Source organism: Chiloscyllium plagiosum, chromosome 12 (genome assembly GCF_004010195.1).
Source record: "Chiloscyllium plagiosum isolate BGI_BamShark_2017 chromosome 12, ASM401019v2, whole genome shotgun sequence".
Taxonomy (NCBI): Eukaryota; Metazoa; Chordata; class Chondrichthyes; order Orectolobiformes; family Hemiscylliidae; genus Chiloscyllium; species Chiloscyllium plagiosum.
The window spans coordinates 56,836,878-56,855,555 of NC_057721.1; the positions used below are offsets into that span (position 1 = coordinate 56,836,878).

General features: G+C 39.8%; 1 protein-coding gene across 1 annotated transcript in view; it reads left to right on the forward strand.

The window, feature by feature from the left end:
* The window catches only part of dcbld2 (discoidin, CUB and LCCL domain containing 2), a 118,630-nt gene that overhangs the window by 3,147 nt on the left and 96,805 nt on the right, over positions 1 to 18,678 (forward strand). The window contains exon 2 of the mRNA XM_043701145.1: positions 17,728 to 17,955. Within this exon, the coding sequence (XP_043557080.1) occupies positions 17,728 to 17,955 (228 nt within the window). The remainder of the gene's footprint in view (positions 1 to 17,727; positions 17,956 to 18,678) is intronic.

The following is an 18,678-nucleotide window of genomic DNA, read 5'->3' on the forward strand; positions in this document are numbered from 1 at the left end:
GTGATTCCTGCGATGACGTTTTTCATATGAGGAGAGATTGGGTCGACTGGGCCTGTATTTACTGGAGTTTAGAACAATGAGCAGGGGGTCTCATTGAAATCTAAAATTCTGATAGGGCTGGACAGACTGCTTGCAGGGATGATGTTTTGCCTGGGTAGGAGTTCCAGAACAAGGGCCCATAGTTTCAGAATATGCAATAGGCCTTTTGGACTGAGATGAGGAGAAATTTATTTGCACAATGAGTGGTGAACCCTCGGGATTTGTGGAGGCCAAGTCACTGAATATATATATATAATAAGGAGGAAATAGATTCCTCGAGGCTAAAGGTGGCAAGATGTACGAGAGAGAAAGTGGGATGGTGGCGTTGAGAGACAGTCAGCTATGATCATATTGAAAGGCAGAGCAGACTCCTCCTCCTCGTTTCTATGTGACACAGTTGTACAGCACCGAAAAGGATTCTTCATCCAACTCGTCCACGCCAACCAGATATTCTAAACTAATCTAGTCCCGTTTGCAAGCATTTGACCCAGATCCCACTAAACCCTTCCTATTCATATACCCATCCAGATTTCTTTTAACTGTTGTAATTGTACCAGCCTCTACCGCTTCCTCTGGCAGCTCATTCCATTTCAGCACCATCCCCTGCGTGAAAATGTTGCCCCTTTGGTCCCTTTTAAATCTTATCTCTCTCACCTTAAACCTGTGCCCTCCAGTTTTGAAAATGTGTTGCTGGAAAAGCGCAGCAGGTCAGGCAGCATTCAAGGAGCAGGAGAATCGACATTTCGGGCATGAGCCCTTCTTCAGGAAGAAAGGCTCGTGCCCGAAACGTCGATTCTCCTGCTCCTTGGATGCTGCCTGACCTGCTGCGCTTTTCCAGCAACACATTTTCAGCTCTGATCTCCAGCATCTGCAGTCCTCACTTTCTCCCCTCCAGTTTTGGACAGTCACACCACAGGGAATAGACTTTGGCTATTCACTATACATTCCCCCCCACTCCATGATTTTATAAACCTCTATAAGGTCACCCCTCCGCTTCCAACACTCCAGGGAAAATAACCCCAGCCTATTCAGATTCTCCCTATACTCAAACCCTCCAACCCTGGAAACATCCTTGTAAACCTTTTCTGAACCATTTCAAGTTTCACAACATCCTTCCTATAGCTGGGAGAACAGAATTACATGCAATATTCCACAAGTGGCCTAACCACAGCCGCAACACGACTTGCCAACTCCAAATTCAGTGCACTGACCAATAAAGGCCGCCTTCAGTATTCCATCTGCCTGGGACTCTACTTTCAAGGAACTATAAATCTGCATTCCAAAGTCGCTTTGTTCAGAAACACTCCCCAGGAACTTGCCATTAAGTGTATAAGTCTTGCTTTGATTTGTGCTACCAAAATGCAGCACCTCTGTTGGAATTAATTTTCTGTCCGGGAGATTGGTTGAAAATAATTAAGACTTATCAGGTAATTAAAAAGTTGCTTAGACTGAAATGTCATGAATGATCTGTCTGTGAATAATCTACTGTGCAAGGCCAGCAACTTCACACGACTTAAGAATTTAATTGGACAGCCAGACCACATGATACTCTTAGTGAAGCAAGTATGGAGTGCCACATCATGGGCTGCAATTTTTCAATTTCTGTGTTTAATTGCTCATTCGCCTTTGCCTGAAGTTACTGTGATGTTTGTGGTTAAATAGTGCAGAGTACACATGGCCTTACCATTATTTTAAGTGTTTGGGCCATAATTACCTACAAACAACATTGATCTCCTCAGCAAATTTATAACACATTCTCTAACAAAAGGCAGTACTGAAGAAGGGCCACTGGACTGGAAATGTTAACTGCTTTCTCTCCACAGATGCTGCCATACCTGCTGAGTTTTTTCCTGTAATGTTTTTGTTTCTGATCTCCAGCATCTGCAGTTCTTTGTTGTTTTTTGTACAATGCATTCGCTCTCACTTCAATAATATGTCACTTCACATCTCCTCTGATTACCTGTATGGGCGGCATGGTGGCACAGTGGTTAGCACTGCTGCCTCATAGCACCAGAGACCTGGGTTCAATTCCCACCTCAGGCGACTGACTGTGTGGAGTTTGCACATTCTCCCCGTGTCTGCGAGGGTTTCCTCCAGGTGCTCCGGTTTCCTCCCACAGTCACAAAGATGTGCAGGTCCGGTGAATTGGCCATGCTAAATTGTCCGTAGTGTTAGGTGAAGGGGTAACTGTAGGAGTATGGGTGGGTTGTGCTTTGGCGGGTCGTTGTGGACTTGTTGGGCCGAAGGGCCTGTTTCCACACTGGAAAGTAATCTAATCTGATCTAATGTTTTCTGCGTGGAGGATTAGTGTATAAATAAAAATTGTATAACCATCACATTCTTGATGTATGCTGTTACAGATGGAAAATAATTTTGAAAGAAAGCAAATGAAAGGCAGACATTTCAGACTGGGATTCTCTGACTTGGAGCCTGAAATCTATAAGCAGCCACAGGGACCACTTGAGCAGTTGCTTTAATGTGACAGACAACATTTATGATAAATACCAATGGCCTTGTCCCAGATTACAGACTAGCAAAATCAATACTACAAACATTTTGTTGGTCAAATCATTGCAATCAAAAATGAGCAGGATTGATTGAGTTGGTATGTGTGTGGCGGTGGTTAGATGTGAGTGGCTGTTTTTTGATTGACGTGCCAGTGGTACATTGGTCTGTTGGATGATATTGCAAAGTCTTTTGTCCGCTTTGAGATAAATTAGGACCTGATTCATTCTTCATCTCCTGAGCTGGTAGTTGACAAGCAGATAATTGTACAGGGAGCAAAAAGGAAGTTGAATTATTTTTCCTACTAGTTGATGGTGCCTACTGTGAAGAGCAGGGTAAAATCAGAAAACTGCAACACTAGTTTCCAATGAACTGATCAAAAAGACCATAAGACATAGGAGCCGAGATTAGGCCATTGAGTCTGCTCTGCCATTCAGTCATGGCTGATAAGTTTCTTGACCCCATTCCTCCGCTTTCTCCCTGTAAACCTTGATCCCTTGATGCTCAAGAACCTATCTATCTCTGTTTTAAATATACTGGATAATGTGACCACATTGACAAGTATTATAGATTTATATGTATACAGGAGCAACGAGGACTCATTAACACAGAATATAAAATAGACCTGTAATTTCTGTAATAAATTAAGTTGAATTTTTGTTGGTTAATTTGCAATGTAGTATATATTAAATTAGAGGAAGCTAGATCATTGTAGTCTTTTTTTAAAATTTATAACATTGAATCCGATACTGAGCCATTTGGCTCATTGAGATTATTAAACATGTCAAATTTGAGGAGTATACATTGTGTTTAATGTGACAAAAAAAATGTTAACTTGTTTCTTTAAGCATTCCAACTCTTTGCAGTTATAAATAAGTTTTACTCCAATTTTCTCCAGAAGAAGAGAATCATCAGTGGGATGAAATAAATCTTTGATCAAATCAGTTGGATATGGAAGAGCAATAAAAGGCTTTGAGTAACCAGTAGAATGGTTTTGGGAAACTCATGAAATACCTGCTCTACTTGTCAACTGATCAAAGCTGAACAACACACTGTCACATTTCACTTAATGCTGGAAAATGTCCCAAGCTGACTCTGGCTGGTGTTATGAATTGATCAAGTGCTCTGTTTCCAGTATTGCTTCAGATTGCTGGGAGTATACTTGGCATCGAGGATAGTGGCGAATATCTTGACCCCAGCATATTAGACAATCCCATTCCTCAGTGCCAAAATGCAAGTTTCTGGCTATACTTGGCATCTAAGTTGACCTGTAATTTTCAACAGTTTTTGTCAGTAAGTCCCATATGGCTTCTTAACCACCCTTATTAGCCTGTCCTGGTGCCTTCGGGGATTTGTGGACGAGCACTCCAATACGACACAGTGGATAGTTAGGATATAGAATGCATTGCCTGGAAATATGTTGGAGGCAGGTTGACTTGAGGCATTCAAAATGACACTGAATAATTAACTCAGTACAAATAAGTTGTATGAATAGGGGTGGGCGGAACCTGGTGGTTACCTGTGTCAATGAGACTCCTTTTGAAGAGCCAGTCCAGTTGTGCTGGGCAAAATGGCCTCCTCCACTGTAAGACTTCTGTGATTGTTTGTTGGGCTGTAATTATTGAAGAAGCAGGGAGGAATGAGGTGTTGGAGGAATCTGAGTGAACAAAAACAATGATAATGTCAAAATCAATGCATTGCTTAATGGGAGCCGCTATCGATCAAAGAACATGGCCGTTATGTGTGGTTTAAGAAAATTACTTGGGATTGAATACAGAGACCTGACAAAAATGCATTGGATTAGTCAAGTCAAGAGCTGAAAAAGGCATGAATAAGGGTTTCAGCAGGTGATGAGCTTAGATCTAGACCAGGTTGGGCAACTTTGCGGAGATAGAAATAGGCAGTTCTTCGTGATGATACGCAGATACGGTTAGGCTGAATTTAGGATCACTGACACGAAGGTTGCTTTAGTTTCAGGCTATTACCCTGGAGTCAGGTTGAGCAAATAACTGGAGAACTGAGTTTGGAGCCAAGACTGAAGACAATAGCATGTTGATCTTTCCAATATTTATTTGGATGAAATCTCTGCTAATCAAGTACTCGATTGGAAAGGTGTCTGATAATTTAGAGACTGTGCAGGAGTCGAGAGATACTGGTGCTGTCGTCAACATACAGTTGAAAGTTGTCTTTGTGCTTGCATATGATGACAACAAAGGCAGCATCAAGATGAGAAATAGAAGGGCCACCATGGATTAATATTTGGGAGACCCTAGAGATTACAGCTTGGGTACTGAAAGAGAAGCCATTGCTATAATTAGGTAGATAGAAACAGATGGGTGCTGTCCCATTCCTCTGAAAACTGGTGGAGAACTGTTGCACAGAATTGTACAGGACTAGGAGAGGATAGTGGGGCAGTCGGGTGAGGAAGAAGAAGCACTGTAATTCATTGCTCTCATAGTCACTTGGGTGTCACTTTACAAATGTGTGCACTGTTCTTGTTCTGTGTCAAGGCAGAAATCTGATTAGTGATCAGACATGGAGTTTTTGGAAAGACTGGTGTGCAATTTGGAAGCTTCAGTACATTCAAAGGTTTTGCAGGGGACAGGGAGGAAGTTTAGAGAGTTTACAAGGACAAAGGTAAATGATTATTTGTGACGGTATCAGCTGCTTTTGGGGTAGGAATGAAGTTGGGTGGTCAGTTTAGTGGGCGTAGTGTCGAGGGAGAAGGCTCTGTCTCTTATTGACATGGTGAGCTCAAAGAAGGAATGAGGGAAGATGAGAGAGGTTTTTTTTAGAAAAAGCAAAAAAGTTCAAGGTTGGCGAAGGAGGGGTACCTCCTTCGAGAAAGTTTGGTCAGGTGGGTTCAGAGAGGAAGTGAAGTGATCTGATCATCTCAATTGTGAGGCCAAAGATGTCCATGTCCTTGCACTTGTTGTCAAGATGAGAAATGGTATGCACAAAGGAAAGGAATTTAACAAGATGACTTAGAATGGAGAAAAGAAGACAAAGATTTTCTTGGCATTTGGAGATGATCCTGGAATAGAGTGGTTCCACTTAAATATTTGCTGAACATAAGTGAAAATTTCTAAAAGTCACAACCATTCAGCTTTTATTTTTTTTCTAATTATAAATGTACTCCTTACCTTAATGCTTAAATTCAATTTACTACCAAATGGAAAATGTGCCTTTTGGATAGAGGGAGGATTGCTTTGTGAAGTTTTTTATTAAAAGGCAAGGAAAGTGCTGTGCTAGGTATTCTCTCTCCATCTGCTCTGTTTGCATTGATTGCAGGCTTTATTTAAAATGCAAAAACATTAAAATGTAATCATGCACAGATGCTTCAGCCTTTTTGATGTTTTATTTCTTAGATATTTAAATGCTCAGAACTTTATAAAACAGCTTGATGCATTTTTTCTTAAAATCTTTTATATGAAAACGCTACTAATTTTGAAAGCAAATTTTAAATACAACCTAATTGGGGAAATGATTTTGTTTTCTTTAGAACTAACTTGCAGATATGATACATTTTGTGAATCAATATATTTCTCTACTTTTGGGGATTTTTGTTTGGTTCTTAGCTTTTAACTCAATCCATTATTTTTAAACTGCTGTGGCTCATACAGCTTTTCATGGTATTGACCATTCAACAAAGTGATTAAAATTGTATAATGTCTAATAGTGGTGAAATGACATTAATGTTTTGCAGAATTGTCTGGTGCTTCTGAAAGAATAGTTCACAGTATATTGAAATGGAAGTGTGTTCTTAATGTTCAGGTTTTATACACTGCAGGTTATGGTGGTTGCAGTTCAGAAAATGTACTTTTACTTTTGATATCTTGGTTGATGTCATGGAGCTGGTTTAGTCACTTTTGGTTTGAGATTGTAAAAACATGTCTTACATTTACACAGTCAAAGCATAATTCTGTATATATTGGAAATCAGTGTTAAAACAAAACGGCGAAAGAAACTCAGCAGTTTAGGCAGCATCTTTGTAGAGAGGGTGCATCTGTGTATTTCTATAGTACCTCACATAACTTCAGGACATCGCAAAATACCTTCCAGTTAATGAAGTATTCCTGTTATGCAATTGGGCATGTGCAAGTTTTACTTACTCCAGAAACATTATGCTTAACAAATTATGAAAGCAGAAAATATATAGCAATTTCTGATTTTATTTCTCATTTCCAGGATCTGCAACAAACTCAGAAATTGCTGGTAAAACTCTGGTCTGGCTGCATTTTGGAGAGAAAGCAGAGTTAACATTTTGGGTCCGGTGACCCTTCTTCAGAACAGATCTGCAACATCTTGCTTTTATGTCTGTCTGGAGTTTGTTGGGCATGACTTGGGTGGAGTGGTAGTGCGTACCTTTTTAGGGCTTTCATGGAGTTTAGTATACCCATTGTACTTTATGGAGTCTGATAAACCGAGTCTCCTAAAGGACTAGGAGAAAGTGAGGATTGCAGATGCTGGAGATCACAGCTGAAAAATGTGTTGCTGGAAAAGCACAGCAGGTCAGGCAGCATCCAAGGAGCAGGAGAATCGACGTTTTGGGCATAAGCCCTTCTTCAGGACTGACAGTGATAATCTGCAGTGACGTAGAAAGAACTAACGTAGACTCGTGATGTGAAAATCTTGGAGAAAAGAGTATGGGAAGTGGCTCGCATAAGGGAGTGTTCTTATAACAGTAAATATGTTAAAATTATTGTTTACAGCCAGCAGTCTGAGAATTATTTGAAACTATTCCAACCTGATAAAGATGGTTTCAGCAGCTGAGTAGCGAATGATTCCGAACATCGTGCAATCATCCACGAGCATCCTCACTTCTGACCTGAAGATGGAGGGAAGGTCACACCCAAATATTGAATTTGCTTACAACACAGTAAAACCAATACTGGAAACAATCAAATCTGTGGCACACACATTGCTGGATTCATTCAGCAGTGCAGCAAGATTATCGTTCTTTTGTGCAACTTCTGTTGTATTTTCTATTTTCATTTTGATGTGGACATGAGTATACAACTCCACTGGATCCTTGTTCTTAAACACTTAGCTCACAAGTAGCCAAGTGAAGTATTACTGGGTATGGAAGTTGATAGATGGGAATGTATGAAATATTCACTTCAGAAAAATTATATAAATTACCCTGCATTAGAATAAGACACTTCAAATTAGCATTTGTTTTGGGAGTATAATACAATATTAACTGTTGAACTTTTAAATTTGATTGAAAATTACTTGAAGTTGGCTCCACCCTTCTCCAACTGTCACTTTATCGAGGCAAAGAGAATTTTTATTTGGGAATGTAGTCCCTGATTGAGACTATCACTACGATCAGCTGGAGGAAATTTTAGGCGCAAAAGCACAACCCTTTGAGTCTTCCCTCATAAATTGGATGGAGCATGTATAAGTGAACAATGAAAGTAGTATCTCAAGGGATTAAAACTGTGCAGTGGTTATTTAATCCTAATTAAGTGCATCATTAATTAAATGAAGATTTAATGCTACTGATACTGCTGTTGGGTGGCAGTAACTAATGTACTGTGTTTAGCAATTAATAGGTATCAGGAGTTGATAAGTGGTTACTTTTGAGACTTAAATCTCTCGATGTAGAAGCTTTCTCAAGAGACTGAAGATGGTAAAGGTGACAAAGTTTCACTGTTGCTTGTTTAGAAGAAAGCAAGATTGAAATAATAATATTCTGCACTTCCTGGAGAAGATGCTGGTGAGCTGCTATCTTGAACCTATGCAGGTTCAAGTGCTGTTAAGAAAGTAAGGTCCTGCATTTGGACATCATTGGTATTGAAGGAATGGTGATGTAGTTCCAAGTTAACGTGGTGTGTGACTTGGAGGGGAATGTGCAGGTGTTGATTATTCACGTGCATCTGCTGCCCTTGTCCGAGGTGGTACTGGTCACCAATTCTCAAGGTACCATCAAAGGAACATCACAGTATTATTGCGTGCATCTTGTAGATGGTACACACTGCTGTCAGTGTGCCTTAGTGATGAAGGGATTGAGTGTTGAAAGTGTTGGATGAAGTGCCAGTCAAGGAAGGTGTTTTGGTCTGAATAATATCAAGCTTCTTAAGTGTTATTGTACTCTGTTGCACTCCTAATGCAATGCCTTGTAGATGATGGACAGACAATGAAGAGGCAAGGGGTGAGTTACTGTCTGTAGAATTCCTAGTTTCTGACCTGTATTTGTAGCCAGAGTATTTAAACAGCTCTCTCATTTCACTGTGTGGTTAAAGGTAGCCCTCAGGATGTTGGTCATGGGGATTTGTTGAGGGTAGTGCCTTTGTACATTGTGGAGTCATGTTTAGATTCTCTCTTGCTGGAAGTGGTCATTGTCTGCCACATGGCTCAAATGTTACTTGCCACTTCTCAGCTTGGACCTGAGTATTGTCTAGGTCTTACTGCATGTTGTCATAGGCTGCTTTGGTATGGATATGGTATGCAAGAGTGCATGGTGGTAGTGTCACTGGGCTAGTAATCCAGAACCCAAGACTAATGTTTGGAGGGCATTAGTTTAAATTCCATTGTGGTAGATGGTGAAATTTGGAATCAATGGAAAAAACATCAGGAAATAATAAAAAAACTAATCTAACAGTCACCATGAATCCGTTGTTTATGAAAGCCCATCTGTTTTCCTAGTGTCCTTTAGGGGAGGAAATCTGACTTCCTTACCTGGTCTGGCCTACCTGTGACTCCAGATTCACAGCAATGTTGTTGATTCTTAACTGCCCTCTGGGCAATAAATGCTGGGCAATAAATGCTGGCAAAAAAACTCAATGTACATCATCACAGAAAGTGGTGCAATGACGCATGAAGCTTCTCTCTGTTGTGCTCTTGTGGCAAGACGAAGCTATAGTTTGATGTTTTTTGGGAACTTTATCTCGGCAGACCCTAAGTGTTCTTTTATAACATCAGCATGACTTTCGAAAAGGGTTTCCCATGAGTCTTCCAAAACATTGCAAATTATTTTTTTGCCAAGTGTATTCTCTTTGGCAAATTTGGTTCTGATTGATGGAGAAACATATTTTATCCTTAGGGCACTCTTAAATGGGCCACAGATTGGACCAAGCTCCTATTGGGACTTCTTGGGAACTTATTATTGACAGCGTTGGGCTGAGAGGGTTGTAGGCAGACACTGAGTGTGCTGGGGCACACCACAATTCTGAACAGCTTTGTGGCTTTAAATCTCAGGACTGTAGCAGTTTCTCAGGAAAAATGCAGGTTGTTGGAGAGGGAGCAGAAGTCACCAGTAATAGGCAGGCTTGTTGTGTAGAGCCTACAACAACAGCTGAAAAATGTAAAAGTTAATTTGTTAGACAACTCTTTGACCGGCCTGCCAGCTGTAGTGGTGAGCAAAGGGTGCAATAGTTCATTCATCTGCAGCTGAAGTACTCTTCTACGTGTACTTTTCATCGCCAGATCTGCCCATTCCCCGAGTAGCCCCCTGTTTTACCCTCTCTGTATTTATTCCCATTTAAAGTCTCTGTCTTTTTGGTTTACTTGCACCAAATCCTGTTTCCTCATTTCCTGCTGTGCTACCTGATATTTATTGATCCCCAATTTGTCATGCTTCCACTTTAAACGTTTCACCCCTCTCCTCATGGTCCTGTCCTGCCACAGCAGTAATCTCAGCCAGCCCTAGAAGTGAGATCTTTTGCACTTCTCCAATTCTTCGCACAACCGTGATTTTGCCATGCCACCATTGACAGCTGAGCTTTAACCTACAAGGTCTAAACCCTGGAATTCCCCATCCCACCCTACCCCCCCCCCCCCAATCACTCAGTCACTATCGCTCTCTTCTTTAAGTCACACCTTAAAAGATATGCCTTTTGGGTTAGCTTTTTTCTATGTGGTCTAATGTCTCTTTATGTAGCTTGGTGTCCAATTTTATTTGATAAGCGCTCTTGTAAGGTACCTTAAGACATTTTAAGATTAATGACTGACAAAATGTTGTTGGTTTGTCACTGGTCAAAAACCGGAGAAAGTGAATTGGCGGCCTGGTTTGCAACCTGCTCATTTTTTATTTTTACTTTATCAATTCCTATCAATAGGGAAAAAAATGAGATTTCTTTAAACCTACAATGAGAAGTGTGTACAACTCATCCTCAAGCCAGTACTGTCCTAAAATGACAATCAGGCTTTTGCTTCTGGGTAAACACATGTTTAGTCCTTTGACTCATATGTTTTAGGTTAGGAATATGGGGAGGAAGCAGTATTTGCCTTAAGCATCATTCCAGCTGGAGCACACCCAGCAACAACAACAACATATTAAAATTCATCAGGATAAAATGTCTTGTTGAGTATGATACTGCCATTAAACACTAGCACCCAACCACAAAAAACATACTGAAGGTCTCTTTGTTAAATATATATTGGATATACCATGGCTGTCATGTTCTAAACAGTGTCAATGAGTCCTCAAGTCATAAGCCTGATTCCCATGAGTTGATTATCTTCAGAGAGGTATTTATTGGCAGAATTTACAAGGAATTTTAATCATAATTTAGTAAATGTAAAAAAAAAAGTAATTGGTCATTTTCATTTTTGTATAACCATTAACTGTATTGTTCAGTTCGTGATTTTTATACCTTTTTTTCTGTAAACAAATTTCTGTAAGTTTTTATTTGTGGGGAAATGTACAAATAACATTTATCCATGTGGATGGAGGAATACTGGTCATATAAGACTGATCATACTATGCATTACTTGTCAGCAAGTAAGCAGCTAAGAGTCAAAGTTAATGTTTATTCACGGATGTAGTTGTGATTTGTACATTAGCAAGTACAACAAATGGAGTAAACCATCAGAATAAAAAGAAACCTTCAGCTATCTGGTGTTAAATATGGCAAGAATTAGGTGATAATTTATGACAGAAAAAAGTTCAGTAACAATCTAATTGATAACATCCTGAATGATCATATCATGTTTATATTGTATTAATAATAAAGTTACACACTTACTGCTCAGATTTTCATTCCATATGCAGTTTTAACCTGTTTAAAACACTAAAATGTTTGATCGACTAGTTAATGTATATTTGTTAACAGATTCCATTAACTTCAAAGGATAAAAAGAAGATGGTACGATTACAGCATTTAAAAGGCATCTGGATGGGTACATGAATAGGAAGGGTTTAGAGGGATATGGGCCAAATGCTGGCAAATGGGGTTAGGTTTACTTAGGATATCTGATTGGCAGAGACGAGTTGGCCCGACGGGTTGTTTCCATGCTGTGTATTTGTGACTCTTAAAAGCATCTGCTTGAGAAGACCCTGCTCTTTCCAGAAACATCTGCCACTTCATTGCCAGATGTTTACAGCTATATAACTGGTCCCACAATTTCAAGCTGTAAATAATGTACTTACTGTCAAATAATTATCATGGGCTCATCTTTCAATAAAAAAAAGAGAACCCATTAAATTTTTTCAATTCCCGCCTCAGGGGACTGACTGTATGGCGTTTGCACATTCTGCCTGTGTCTGCGTGGGTTTCCTCCGGGTGCTCCGGTTTCCTCCCACAGTCCAAAGATGTGCAGGTCAGGTGAATTGGCCATGCTAAATTGCCCGTAGCATTAGGTGAAGGGGTAACTGTAGGGGAATGGGTCTGTGTGGGTTATGCTTTGGCAGGTCAGTGTGGACTTGTTGGGCCGAAGGGCCTGTTTCCACACTGTAAAGTATTCTAATCTAGTCTCAATTGTTTAACCAGTGACCTTCCAAAGGATAATAAGGTAAATCATTTAAAAATGTCGACAATGTTAATTCCTGTTAGATTTGTTTATTCTGAGGTTTCCAACAGCAGCATCAGGTTTTTGGATCACTCTTTTTCTTCCCCCTCCCCTTGCAAGTAGGAATTGTTAGATGAGAAGAATGACAATCTTCATCTTGTTTGATTTTGACCATTTGGTTGTTGCATAATAAAATGTTATCGAAGTAATTGAACAATCATAGGAGTTGGTCTTAATCCATCTGTTTACCACAGGCCTAGTTATGGTGTGAAGAAAATCACAATGGTAAAGTATTCTGGGAGCTACAGAAGTCAGCTATTCCTCCCAAACATGCTACAGTTAGCACATGTCATGTCTCCATTTACTCAATGTATCCCAAAGAGTTATTTCTTGGAAAAACAATACAACCATACGATGTAGGAGCAGGTGCAGTTCATTCGGCCATTCAAGCTTGATTTATTATTCGTAAAGTTCATGGCCGATCTTATACCTTTGCTACACCTCCTCATGCTGCGCCCACAATTCTGGATTTCCTTTTATCCCAAAATCTACTGATATATCTTAACTGTACTCCATAACTGAGTTTTCACTTGCTCACTCAGGTTTATAATTCCATATATTCACAACCCTTTGAATGAAGGCATTTCTCCTCCTCTTGATCCTATATGACCGACTGTTAATTTTGAGACTGATCCCTTGTTCTTGATTCCCCAGACAGGGGAGTTGGTCTCCTAGCAACCTGAAATCCTTTAAGAATTAAATACATTTCAATAAGATCACTCTCTAGAATTCAGAAAAATGCACAAAACTTACCCTGACCAAATTCTCCTCCTCCTCTGCCAATTCATTCATTCATCCAAAAATCATTGATTGCACTCTATCGAGGAAAAGTATATCCTCCCTGAGGTAAGGAAACTAAATCTGTCTAATTTTCATTTGAATGAATCAATACTAATTGTTTCCACTGGCTCCCCAGGGAGTCTGTTCCACAGATTGATCATTTGCTCACCGAAATATTATTTCCGCAGATTACTCTTGAATTTGCCTCCCTTCAGGCACAGATCATGTCCTTTCGTTCTACAGTTCTCGTCAATCTGAAGCAGCTTTTCATGGTGTATGCTGTCTAGTCCCTGTAGAATCCTAAAAGCAGCGATTATATCACCTCGAAACATAATTGCTCATCATAATCTAATCCTTCCATCATCTCAATCATTCTGGTTACTCCCTTCTATAGCTGCTTTTAAACCAGGACTGCCAGAGCTGTGCCCAGTATCTGCAGTAAGACTGCAATTATAACCTTACAGTTTGTAAATTATCTTCCTATTGAGAGTCAAAATTGTCCTTTTTATTGCATCTCAACATTTGTTTTGTGCTCACTGCAGTTGACTGTCATTGCAATAGCTTAGTCAGAGACAGAAAATAGTGTCCATGTTCAACATGTTTGTAATCAAACATGTGCATTTTTTTTTACCCTGTGTATCCCCATTAAAATAATTCCAGTAATTAGGTTTTTGAGAGTTTTAAAGCAAGTTGTTTATTCTCATTACTATTCCTTCACTGTTGTGGGTTCAGATGTGTTTTTTAAAAATCATTTATAGAGGTGTTAATATCCTGAGATCTTGTCACAGCAGAAAAGGAGAAAGTGTCCCCAATGGTAGAAGGTTTGAGATGCAGATTTGAGTTGATTGGCAAAAAAGACTAATGGAAACTTGTGGAAAAGCATTTTTTTTTTTAAAACACAACATGTATTTAGGATCTGAAGTGCACTACCTGCATATGTGAAATTTGGTTTTCAAAATATAATTAGGTAATTGTCTGAGAGAGAACATTGTAAGGTCATGGACAAAGGATAATTGACGTCAGGTGAATATTTTAAAACCAAGTATAAACTGTGTGTCTGGTATAGTTTATCAAGCAATGAAGAGAAAGAAGTACATTTTATGGGTGTTGATGTTGACCCCAGAGGTATAGAGTGACATGCACCTTTCTTCTTGGTTTATGTTAAGAACATAAGAAATAGTAACAGGTGTAGGTCATTTGGCCTCTCAAGCCTGCTTTGTCTTTCAGTGGCTGATTTGACATTCCTCATCTCCATTATCCTGCCTTTTATCTGTAAGCTTTGATTTCCCTTACTACCCAAGAATCTACCTACCTCAGCCTTAAATGTACACAAGGACTTTTCTCCTGCAGTTTTGTGGCAAGGATTCCAAAGACAACCATCCTCTGAAAGAAGAAATTCTTCCTTATCACAGTCCAAAATTGATACTCCCATTATTGAGAAGCTGTGTCCTTTGGTCTGAGACTCTCCCTTGAGGGAAATAAGAAGTCCAAAACTGCTCTCCGTTTTCCAGGTATGGTCTCACCAGCACCTTGCACAGCTGCAGGAAGACTTAATACGCTTATACTCCAACCTCTCTTGAAATAAGGGCTAACATTCCATCAGTCTTCCTGACTACTTGCTGCACTTGTGTGCTCATCTTCTGAAGAAGAGTTAAATACTTTGATTTCTCTCCACAAATGCTCCCAGACCTGCCGAGTTTCTCTAGCGTTTTATGTTTTTGTTCCAGATTTCCATGATTTGCAGGTTTTTTTTCTTTTAGTTTATGCTAGTTTTGTGCGCAAGTACTTTCAAGTCCGTTTGGTGTTGCAGCTTTCTGCAGTTTTTCTTTGGTTTTTACATTAGAACTGAGCATTATTTAAATAATGTTGTAGAGATTAGAACAGACAATCTGACAGCAACAAATGGACATTTACAAGAGAACAATAGGCCTTTTAGAAATGAAATGAGCCACTAACAGCCGGCAAGGTACAAACATTATTTGTTTGAATTTGTAGTAGTTTTATTTGATGGATGCTTTAAATGCAAAAGGAATTGTGTTAATCACATCTTTAGAGAAAATGTGGAAAGATGTAGGGAGAGTTCTGGTGTAGAGTCATAGAGATGTACAGCATGGAAACAGACCTGTTGGTCCAACCCGTCCATGCTGACCAGATATCCCAACCCAATCTAGTCCCACCTGCTAGCACCTGGCCCATATCCCTCCAAACCCTTCCTATTCATATACCCATCCAGATGTCTTTTAAATATTGCAATTGTACCAGCCTCCACTACTTCCTCTGGCAGCTCATACCATACACATACCACTCTGTGAGAAAACGTTGTCCCTTAGGTCTCTTTTTTTATATCTTTCCCCTCACCTTAAATCTATGCCCTCTAGTTCTGGACTCCCCCACCCCAGGGAAAAGACTTTGTCTATTTATCCCATCCATTCCCCTCAAAATTTTGTAAACCTCTGACTCTCTAGGGAAAACAGCCCCTGCCTGTTCAGCCTCTCCCTATAGCTCAAATCCTCCAACCCTGGCAACATCCTGGTAAATCTTTTCTGGCATGTTGTAGGAACATTCTTTTATTGTTTCCTTTATGTAAGGTTTCTTTGAATAGTAGTGTTTTTTTCCCTCGTGTTTCCTTCTCTGCTCTCCACTGCTGGTGAACTGTTCTGCCTAGCATCTCCCGGCATGAGAACAGGAATTTCACTGAGACGTTGTCCCAAATTGGTAACCTACCACACTGCCACAGTGTGAAACCTTCCACTGATGTGCTTTTGCCTTTGTATGGGTTATATCTGTTCTTTATCTTTAATGTTCACCCAAACCAGCTATCTCGTGACCACTATAAAATGTGCACATGGGTAAAATAAAGTCAGTATTGTCATTGGCCTTATTTAGCATATTAGCTGATGCACTGTAGGAAAATTTATTTTGACCTGATACTAGTACAAGTTCTACAATGTCCTTACTGTGTGATATTCTTGACTCATCATTTCATATTGCCCTCACCACCCATACTTCACCCTAGTAACGTTCTATCATAACACTCAGACAGTCCAGGCACTATTCAGGTTTGGCAAGTAACTCTTAGCAAAGTTTCTTTGACCCTCAAACCTACGATCCCCCACACCTGAAACAAAACAAAATACTGTACATGCTGGAAATCTGAAAGAAAACAGAGTTTCGGTGGAACTCGGCAAGCTGTTAATGTTTTGAGTCCAATATGGTTTTCCTTCAGAACCTCAGTCACCTGAGAGACCAGAGCCTGTCTCAGTTTACAGGAGACAGAGGGTTGTTGTTCAGATTCAGTCTGTGACCAATAGTGTGCCACAAGGATCGGTGCTGGGTCCACTGTTGTTCGTCATGTATATAAATGATTTGTATGAGAATATAAGATCGTGATTTAGTAAGTTTGTGGATGACCACAAAATTGGTGGCATAGTGGACAGTGAAGAATGTTATCTAAGAGTAAAAAGGAAGCTTGATCAACTGGCTCAATAGCAGATGGAGTTTAATTTGGATAAATGCAAGGTGGTGCATTTTGGTAAGATAAACCAGAGCAGGATTTACACAATGTTAGGGCCCTGAGGAGTGTTGTCAAACAGAGATCAAGGAGTACAAGTATGTAGTTCCTTGAAAGTGGCATCGCAGGTAGACAGGATGGTGAAAGAGGTGTTTGGCATGCTTGCCTTCATTGATTTGAGAACTGAGTACAGGGTTTTGGATGTCATGTAAAAGACATTGGTATGGCCACGTTGGAGTATTGTATACAATTCTGGTCACCCTGCAATAGGAAGGATGTTTTTAAACTGGAAACAGTGCAACTAAGATTTACAAGGATGAGGATTTGAGTTTCAAGGAGAAGCTGGATAGGTTGGGAATTTTTTCCCCTGGATTGTCAGAAGCTGAGGGTAGACCTTATAGAGATTTATAAAATCATGAGGGGCATAGATAAGGTGAATAGCCAAGCTCTTTTCCACTGGTAGAGGAGTTCAAAACTAGAGGGCATCGATTTAAGTCGAGAGGGGAAAGATTTAGAAGGGACCTGAGGGGCAACTTTTTCACTCAGAATGTGGTGCATATATGGAACAACCTACTAGAGAAAATGATAGAGGTGAGTACAATTACAACATTTTAAAAGTCATTTGGACAGGCACACTGATAGCAAAGGTTTAGCGGCAAGTGGGACTAGTTTATTTTAGGAAACCTGGTTGGTGTGGATGAGTTGGGCCAACAGCTCTGTTTCTGTGTTGCATGATTCTAACACCCCTTCAAAACTCAATACCTCCAACACTGAAGCACTCCCTAAGGACTGCGCTGTGATATCAACTGTTCTCCAGTGAGACTTGAGCCTACACACTTTGACTTGAATAGTACTCCTGTAAAGACTGATAGCTATGTTCTGCACAATTCAGGGTTACAGAACAGTCATTGGATTTTTGTATACTGTACAAAGCTAATATAAGAGTTCTCAGTGATGTTGATGGTACTATTGTTGATATATTCAAATTCCGAAAAGTTTTGAAATGCTTCATCAAAGCCAATGCTTCATTATTTAGAAATGTTTTTGCCAAGTTATATTTTGCTTATTACAACTTAATTTTTTAAATATTCTTTCAGGTGATGGTTGTGGACACACAGTTCTTGGCCCAGAGAGTGGAACTTTTGCATCAATAAATTATCCTCAGACATACCCTAATAATACTGTTTGTGAGTGGGAGATACGGGTACAGCCCAGCCTGAGGATTATATTTAAATTTGGCGACTTTGATATTGAAGACTCTACCTCTTGTCACCTGAGTTACCTAAGACTGTATAATGGCATTGGTCCGGGCCGAACTGAATTTGGTAAGTAAATAATCATTTTACGATAGTTGTAAGGTAATCCATGAATGATGTTCAATATCTGGGATATACTGAGTACATATGCTTGCTTATTTGAGAGTGTCTGGGCAGTTTCACTCTAACTGGAATGAACTCGTCAAAACAATGAAAGCTTTGGGAGAATAAAGGCAATTGTGAACCCATGATCCTCATAGAAATAAAATTGTATTAATTTCCTCAAAAAATGTGCACTTGGGTAAAATAAAGTCAGTATTGTCATTGGCCTTATTTAGCATATTAGCTGATGCACTGTAGGAAAATTTATTTTGACCTGATACTAGTACATGGGAGAGCTCATCATTTTATTAAAAATTGAATTATCACATTAAGGACTTACACACCTTAATGGTAAGGTCCTAGGGAGTGTGGCTGAACAAAGAGACCTTGGAGTGAAGGTTCATGGGTCCTTGAAAGTGGAGTCACAGGTAAATAGGATAGTGAAGAAGGCATTTCCTTTATTCGTCAGAGTATTGAGTACAGGAATTGGGAGGTCATGTTGCAGCTGTACAGGATATTGGTTAGGCCACTGTTGGAATATTGCGTGCAATTCTGGTCGTCTTCCTATCGGAAAGATGTTGTGAAACTTGAAAGGGTTCAGAAAAGATTTACAAGGATGTTGCCAGGATTGGAGGATTTAAGCTATAGGGAGAGGCTGAACAGGCTGAGGCTGTTTTCCCTGGAGTGTCG